The 8,795-nt window shown below is 39.1% G+C and overlaps 1 protein-coding gene across 1 annotated transcript; it reads left to right on the top strand.

Moving 5' to 3' along the window:
* Positions 1-670: 670 nt before the first annotated feature.
* Positions 671-6,697, top strand: LOC121255061. Its single transcript, XM_041155352.1, has 6 exons — positions 671-831; positions 2,730-2,871; positions 3,601-4,915; positions 4,957-5,592; positions 5,785-6,054; positions 6,180-6,697. Exons 1-6 carry the CDS (start codon positions 671-673, stop codon positions 6,695-6,697), a joined length of 3,042 nt encoding a protein of 1,013 aa, XP_041011286.1.
* The last annotated feature ends 2,098 nt before the right edge of the window (positions 6,698-8,795 follow it).

The following is an 8,795-nucleotide window of genomic DNA, read 5'->3' as shown; positions in this document are numbered from 1 at the left end:
AAAGCTAGGAGGAATGTCCATGTAGAATTCTTCTGTAAGGTCTCTATTGAGAAAGGCATTCTTAACATCAAGTTGGTGAAGATGCCAGTCAAGATTGGCAACCAATGATAGTAGTACCCGAATAGTGTTTAATTTGGCTATTGGAGCAAACGTCTCTTGGTAGTCGATGCCATAGGATTGAGTGAGCCCTTTTGCAACTAGTCGCACTTTAAACCTGTCCATACTTCCATCAGCCTTGTATTTGACAGTAAATATCCATTTACATCCTACTGGATTTTTGCCACTCGGTAGCTTTGAAATTTCCCAAGTTCCATTTTTCTTTAGTGCCTGCATTTCTTCCCATACTGCAGTCTTCAATTCTAGAATTGACATGGCTTCTTGAATGGAGTTAGGAACCTACACTTTGTTCAGGTTTGCCACAAATGTTTGGAAGGTAGGTGACAACCCTTTATAAGAGACAAAGTTGTAGATTTGATGACTGGTACATGACCTCACACCTTTCCTTAAAGCAATGGGACAATCAAGGTCATTAGCAATAGACTCATTAGTGATGAATTCAAAGCTAGTGTTACTTGGTGAAGTTTCATGTGTTCTTGCATTCGGGTCAAATTCTTGACTTTGCTTAGGTGGTGCTTGTTGCTCTAAATCTTCTTTTACCGAGAAATATACAATGAGCTCACCATTGGTTGTAGGTTTTAGACGTTGGACAGGAGTTGAAGGAGGTGGAAGATTTTCAGATTCAGTAAGAGAAGGAGTAGTTGAGATAGGAGGGACGGTGACTTGTGGACTTGGGTGGTTGTTGGTTGTTGTGGCATCAAAATCCCAAAGCTGGTATTCCTATATGAGATTCTCCCCCTAAACATCATATTTGGGGTAGTAAGGTTGATGTTCAAAGAAAGTAACATCCATGGAAGCGTAGAATCTTTTTGTAACTGGGGAATAGCATTTGTACCCTTTTTGGTTTGGAAAGTAACCAGGGAATATACACTTGAGTGCTTTGGGGTCGAGTTTACTTCTATGTTGTTGGTGGACATGGACAAACATGGAGTACCCAAATACTTTGAGTGGTATTGTTGAGACAATTCGGGTGTTGGGATAAGAGTGAAGGAGATGACAAGGTGTTTGGAAGTTTAAGACACCGGAAGGCACTCAATTTATGAGATAAGTTGCTGTGAGTATGGCTTCCCCCCAAAAGTGTTTTGGGACATGAGTGGAAAACATAAGTATCTAGCAACCTCTAGAATGTGTCTATTTCACATTTTAAGAAAAGTAAGGAGTTAAAGCATCTTCTATGTTCAATCAACTACGATGCTAAGGGAGGTAGCTCAAGTCGAGAGAAGAATAAAGGGAGGGCATTGTGAAGACGATCTCGTTGTGGGATGTTCGGGTAGAGGATTAGTTTTATGAAAACAAGGGGTTGGAGTTGGGGAGGTGTGTATAATTCAGGCTTAGCGTATTTTGGGTAGGTTTCATGAGATTTTTGGGTCATTAGGGGCTCTCTTGTATGAGGTAGGTGTTTTCTTGTATACGTCCAGTGTACTTGGTTACTCCTATTAATTTTATATATATAATATTTTTACTTATAAAAAAAATGTGTCTATTTTTCCTTTCCGTTACTCCGTTTTGTTGAGGAGTATCAACACATGAACTTTGGTGTATAATGTCTTGACTTTGTACGTAATCTTCGAGATTGTGTTTGAAGTATTCCTTTGCATTATCAGTCCTAAAGATTTGTATTTTGGTATGGAATTGGGTTTGAATCATAGTGTTGAAGTTTTTGAAGATTTGTCCAACCTCTGATTTTTCTTTCATGAGAAACACCCAGGTGATCCTAGTGTGATCATCGACAAATAAAATAAACTAGCGAGTCCCAGTAATATTTTTGATACGTGTAGGTCCCCAGACTATGGATCATTGAGAATGGATGGAATTTTTTATATGGTTGAATTGAATAAGGGTTACGGGCATGTTTAGTGAATTGACAAACTTTCACTGAAAAACTTTTGGACTTTTATTGTTAAATAATGAAGGAACAAGTTTTTGAAGGTACACGAAATTTAGATGACCTAGTCTATAGTTCCATAACATAACTGCACTATCATTATTGAAACGAGAAACAGGAAAAGAAATTTTGGTAGACTAATTGTTTGTCTTGTGAGTTTGTTGTTTCGGAAGATCACCAACCTTGAGGATATAGAGCCCTGAGTACATCTTAGCATTGCCAATCATCTTCCCCGAATTCAAGTCCTGAAATTCCCACGCGTTTGAGAAGAATTTAGTAACACAGTTAAGCTCTTGAGTGAGTTTGCTAATAGAAAGTAAACTGCAATCTAAGTTTGGGACTAAGAGGACGGAGTTTAGAGTGTGGTTCTTTGATATAACCATAGAACCTGTTCCTGTTACTCTTGAGAGAGACCCATCTTCAATTCTAACAAAAAAAGTTTCATGACATGGACTATAAATATTAAAAATCTTTGCATCTTCAATCATTTGATCGGAGGCTCCTGAATCCACAATCCACGGGTCTTGTTGCACTGAGAGCATTTAAAAAATTACATTTGTGTGCTAAGGATCCAGTTCCAATGATTGAGGTATCGGAGGATTGTTGCTGGTTGATAATTTTGTGAAAGCTCCAATTTTTCTTTGTTGAATAGACTATGTTTTGGTTGTGTGTGGTTCTCATCACAGGAGGCCAAATGTCCACGAATTTCTCTGCTTCCAATCGACAGGTTTTCCATGGATCTTCCAGCAGGTCTCCTTGTTGTGACCAATCTTTCGGCAGTGATCGCACCAAGGTCGTCCTTTTCTCAGTCTGTTATCTCCAGCTTGATGTTGAGGGCCTTGAACCGAGAGTGCAGATCCTTCAGGGCTGTGAGCCGTAGTTGGGGGTCCCATCTTCGCTTTCTTTCGACTCTCTTCCATGCGCACTTCTAAAAACGCTTCTCGAATGCTAGGTAGCGGTTTCAACCCCATGATTCTTCCTCGAATTTCATCAAGGTCCTTGTTGAGGCCCAACAGAAACTTATAGAGTCTTTTCTTTTCAATGATTTTCCGGTTTTTTATTCCATCTTCTGGGCAATTCCATGTTATGTGCTTGAAGGTTGGAGGGAATACAATGGAAGGATGCTATATTGAAAGTGAAGTGCAGAAGGATCGATAGTTATGTTAGTTGTAATACGATGTTGTTTTCTTTTAATGAATTGGTTAAATACGGTGTCGTTCTTCCACTTGTATTGACAGTTGTAATTAGTTTACATACGGTATCGTTTTGCACATTATGTAGCAGTTAGCATATGGTGTCGTTTGTATTCATTTCAGGAGTCGTGTTTAATCTTTTCCATGCATTGTATTTTCATAGTTTCAGAATAAAGAGGTAGCCATGAGTTGGGATTGAGGCCAACTCTGGTATTCAAGTGTTAACTCTTTCTTTCCTTCTCTCTCTCTCTCTCTCTCTCTCTCCCGTTTTGATCATCTTTCTGGAGGCCTGACTCCCTCGAAGCAGTCATCACTATTAAAGAAACCATTTACAGCATAAGGGTCCATTACAGTTGGTATCAGCAGTCAGTACTAATGGCATAAGGCACAAGATCGTATGCTCAGATTGTGGATACAGTTAATCAAGTTCGACAGCAGCAGGAAAGACAGCAAAAGCAATTAGAAGATACTATTTCCATTTCATTTCAACAGCAAGAAGCAGCAAGATTGGAAAGGGAAAATCAAGAGAAAAGGTTCTCGGATCTTATCCAACAGATTTCAAGACTTTCTTGCAACAATTCTGAAGGAAATGGACAGAATGCAAGGAATAATCAAGATAGTCATCGTGGAGGCAGAGAAGGTGATAATGAAGAAGTGCACACTCATGACATGGGTGAAAGATCTGTTGCTAAAGGGATTAAGCTTGACTTTCCAAGATTTTTTGGCAAGAATCCTGCAGCTTGGATATATATGGCCAATCAGTATTTTTTGTATCATCAAGTTCCTCCTGGACAAAGAATTTTTTTGGCTTCATTTCACTTGGAGGAAGAAGCCCTTGTTTGGTTTCAAGATGCTAGTGAAGCTGGCACTTTTCATTCCTGGGAAGAATTTACACAAGCTGTTCAAGTGAGGTTTGGATCATCAGCTTATGATGATCCAATGGAGGCATTAACACGTTTAAAACAAGTTCATTCTGTTACTACTTACAAGGCAGAGTTTGAGTTACTTTCAAATAGAATAAAAGGGGTTTCTGAAAAAAACAAGCTTAGTTGTTTTTTGAGTGGCCTGAAGGATGAAGTAAGGCTCCCAGTGAGGATGCTTAACCCAACTACTTTAAATGATGCCATTGGTTTAGCCAAGATACAAGAAGAGTATGTGTGGGCAACGAGAAGATCTTGGAAGGGCACTAGTAGTGATTTTGGTGGGAATTCTACAGGTGGGTCAATATTAGGAACACCTAAGGTGTTGTCTAATAATAAGCTGTCTTATCAGAAAGTTTCTGAAGCACAGATGCAAGAAAGAAGAAAGAAAGGTCTTTACTATTTTTGTGAAGATAAGTGGCATCAAGGCCACAAGTGCATTAAGCCAAAGATCTATGTGTTAGACGGAATGAATATTTTTAGGGATGAAACTGTTGAAGATCAAGATAAGGTGGAGATTGTTGAAGAAGAAATGCAGCATGGTGACATTGCTTTCATCTCTTTGCAAGCAATTGGAGGAACTCCAAATCCTAAAACAATGAGGATTGTGGGGCAGATTAATAAAAAAAGGGTGGTCATTTTGATAGACACTGGTAGTACCCATAACTTTGTGGATACAACAGTGGCTGCTAAGTGTGACTTGGCTGTTGATACAGATCAATCCATTCAGGTTTGTGTGGCAAATAGGGATGTTGTGGAAAGTTTGGGTAGAACTTCTGCTGTAACAGTCCATATGCAAGGTACAAGTTTTATTGCTGATTCTTTACTCTTAATTTGGGAGGTTGTGATATGGTTATGGGAGTGCAATGGCTGCTATCACTTAGTCCCATACTTTGGAATTTTACTGAGCTGCAAATGCAGTTCTCTTATGGCACAAAAACTGCAGTTCTTAAGGGGCTGACATCAACAAATGCTGAATTGGTTGATAATAGGGAATTAGCTACTATTTCTAAAGTGGGATCAAAAGGGTTTTGGCTCCAATTCCTGGCTGTGGAGCCTATTCAGAAGCAGTCTACTATACCCCCCCAGATTGAGGAGTTGTTGCAGACTTATCAAGTGGTTTTTGAGGAGCCTAAAGGCCTTCCCCCCCATAGATCTCGAGACCATCAAATTATTTTAAAGAATGAGTCTATTCCAGTATCCTTGAGACCATACAGATACCCACACTTTCAGAAGGCAGAAATTGAGAACATAGTAGCTGATTTACTTAAAACTGGAGTTATTAGACCAAGTCAATCCCCATTCTCATCACCTGTGTTACTGGTCAGGAAGGCAGATGGATCTTGGAGGATGTGCATACACTATCGCATGCCTAATGAGGCCACCATTAAAGATAAGTATCCAATTCCAGTAGTTGATGAACTCTTGGATGAATTATTTGGTTCAACTATTTTTTCAAAGCTTGATCTTAGATCTGGTTACCACCAGATAAGAATGAGACCTCAAGACATACACAAAACTGCATTTAGAACACATGAGGGCCATTATGAGTTCCTTGTTATGCCCTTTGGACTCACTAATGCTCCCTCAACTTTTCAAGCTCTCATGAATTATGTTTTTAAACCATTCTTGAGAAAATTTGTAATTGTGTTCTTTGATGATATTCTAGTATACAACAAAGACCTAGAAACTCATTTGACACATTTAGCTACTATTTTGGGAGTTTTGAAGCAAAATCAGTTATATGCTAAAAAGTCTAAGTGTCATTTTGCATGCCAAGAGATTGAGTACTTGGGCCATCTGATTTCCAAGGAGGGTGTGAAGGCTAACCCAAGGAAATTAGAGGCAATGATTAACTGGCCAGTTCCAAAAACTCTTAAAGCTTTGAGAGGTTTTTTGGGTTTAACTGGTTATTACAGAAAGTTTATTCAGCACTATGGTAAGATTGCCAGCCCTCTGACTTCCTTGTTAAAAAGGATGTTTTTTTGTGGAATAAGAAAGCTTATATGGCCTTTAAGGAGTTAAAGGAAGCTGTTGTGACTCCTTATGTGTTATCATTGTTAGATTTCACTCAAAAGTTTGTCATTGAGTGTGATGCATGTGGAGTTGGGGTGGGTGCTGTGCTCATTCAGAATCATAAACCAATTGCTTTCTTAAGTCAAGCTTTAAAGGGAAAAAATTTAACACTCTCTACCTATGAGAAAGAACTGTTAGCATTGGTTTTAGCCATTAAAAAATGGAGACCTTATTTGTTGGGATCTATTTTTACAATAAGAACTGATCATTTGAGCTTGAAGTATTTGTTGGAGCAAAACGTAGGTACAGCAGCTCAACAAAAATGGATCTCAAAGTTGTTGGGCTATGAGTTTTCCATTGAATACAAAAAAGAGATAGAGAACAAGGTTGTTGATGCCTTGTCTCGAAATGATTGCCAATCAGATGAAGCTGCAGTGTATGCCATTTCATATCCTACCCCAGTTTGGTTGGAAGAACTTAAACAAGCTTATGCCTCAGATCCTGTAACTCAACAACAGCTGTCCTTGTTAACAGATGGGTTACTTCACACAATTCTTTTACTGTGAAACATGGAGTGTTGTTCAGAAAAGGCAAGATTTATGTCCCTAATTGTCAACAATTAAAACTGAAGTGACTACATTTTGTTCATTCCAGTCCATCTGCTGGTCATTCAGGATTTCATAAATCCTTACAAAGGGCAAGGTATGACTTTTATTGGCCTGGTTTAAAAAAGGATGTGAAGACCTTCATTCGAGAGTGTGAAACTTGTTAAAGAAATAAGGTAAAAAACATCTATCCAGCTGGTTTGTTACAGCCCTTATCAGTGCCACAAACTATTTGGACTGATTTATCAATGGACTTTGTGGAAGGCTTACCTAGTTCTAAAGGTTACTCGGTGGTGATGGTTGTTGTGGATAGATTGTCAAAGTACTCCCACTTTATGGCCCTTAAGCACCCTTTTACAGTAGAGAAAGTGGCTTCCTTACTTTTTGACCATGTTTTTAAATTACATGGTATGCCCCAGAATATTGTTTCAGATAGAGGAGCTACTTTCACTAGTTCTTTTTGGAAAGAATTGTTCAGATTACAAGGTGTCACCCTTTCCTATTCATCTGCATATCACCCTCAGAGTGATGGCCAAACTGAGGCAGTGAATAAATGTCTTGAACATTTCCTGAGATGCTTTGCAGCTGACAAGCCCAGCTCATGGTTTGATTGGTTGACTTTAGCTGAATGGTGGTATAACACCACGTTTCATGCATCTACCAAGTTAACCCCTTATGAAGTGGTTTATGGCAGAGCTCCAACCAAGTTGCAATCTTATATTCCTGGGTTATTTGCTAATCAAGCAGTAGAAGAAGTGCTTAGAACAAGAGAAGAGCTATTGGCTACTTTAAAGCTGAATTTACAAGCCGCCCAAGAAAGGATGAAGTACCAGGCTGATAAGTCAAGAACTGAAAGAGAATTTCAAGTAGGAGAGTGGGTGTTTCTCAGGTTACAACCCTATAGACAACAATCTTTGGTGGCTAGGAGGAATCTAAAATTATCTCCTAAGTACTATGGGCCATTTCAGATACTGGAAAGGGTTGGGCAGGTAGCATACAAGTTGAATTTGCCTCAGACTTCGAGTTTGCATCCAGTGTTTCATGTTTCTTGTTTTAAAAAGAAGTTAGGCCAGTTGATCTCTCCTCTGTCCATTTTGCCACCAGTCAATTTTCATGGAGAGTTAGCCTCAGAACCTGAATGTATTCTGCAGAGGAGAACCAGGAAAGTCAATAACAGGCCATTGGTTGAGGTTCTTGTCCAATGGAAGGGAGCTTCAATTGAGGAAGCTACATGGGAATCTTATTGGAAGTTGCGTGAAAAATTTCCTCACCTTGTGGGCAAGGTTCTCTAAAGGGAGAGGGTATGTTATGTACTTGAAGGTTGGAGGGAATACAATGGAAGGTTGCTGTATTGAAGGTGAAGTGCAGAAGGATCGACAGTTATGTTAGTTGTAATACGATGTCGTTTCTTTTAATGAATTGGTTAAATACGGTGTTGTTCTTCCACTTGTATTGACAGTTGTAATTAGTTTACATACGGTATCGTTTTGCACATTGTGTAGCAGTTAGCATACAGTGTCGTTTGCATTCATTTCAGAAGATTAAACACAGTCGTGTTTAATCTTTTCCATGCATTGTATTTTCATAGTTTCAGTATAAAGAGGTAGCCATGAGTTGGAATTGAGGCCAACTCTGGTATTCAAGTGTTAACTCTTTCTTTCCTTCTCTCTCTCTCTCTCTCTCTCATTTTGATCATCTTTCTGGAGGCCTGACTCCCTCGAAGCAGTCATCACTGTTAAAGAAACCAGTTACAGCATAAGGGTCCATTACATTCCAATCGTATTCTTCAAACATGTCTAATTGTTGTCAATTCTGTGTGAGAGTGTTAAAGTATTGAGTGACCACGAGATCTCCTTGGCGTAGATCATGAAGAATACTTTCAACAAGGAACAGTTCAGTTGACTTATCAAAGCTAGAATACGTTGCTTTGGCTGCGTTCCAGATTTCCTTTGTGTTCCCATACAATAGGAGATTTTCTCCTATTTCATTTGTTATTGAGTTGATAAGCCAAGACATCACCATGTTGTTCTCTGACTTTGATGTTCAGTACTTCGGATCT

This window comes from Juglans microcarpa x Juglans regia, chromosome 3D (assembly GCF_004785595.1).
Source record: "Juglans microcarpa x Juglans regia isolate MS1-56 chromosome 3D, Jm3101_v1.0, whole genome shotgun sequence".
NCBI classification, from domain to species: Eukaryota; Viridiplantae; Streptophyta; class Magnoliopsida; order Fagales; family Juglandaceae; genus Juglans; species Juglans microcarpa x Juglans regia.
Note: the sequence above shows the minus strand (reverse complement) of the source record. Positions and strands in the feature narration are given on the sequence as shown.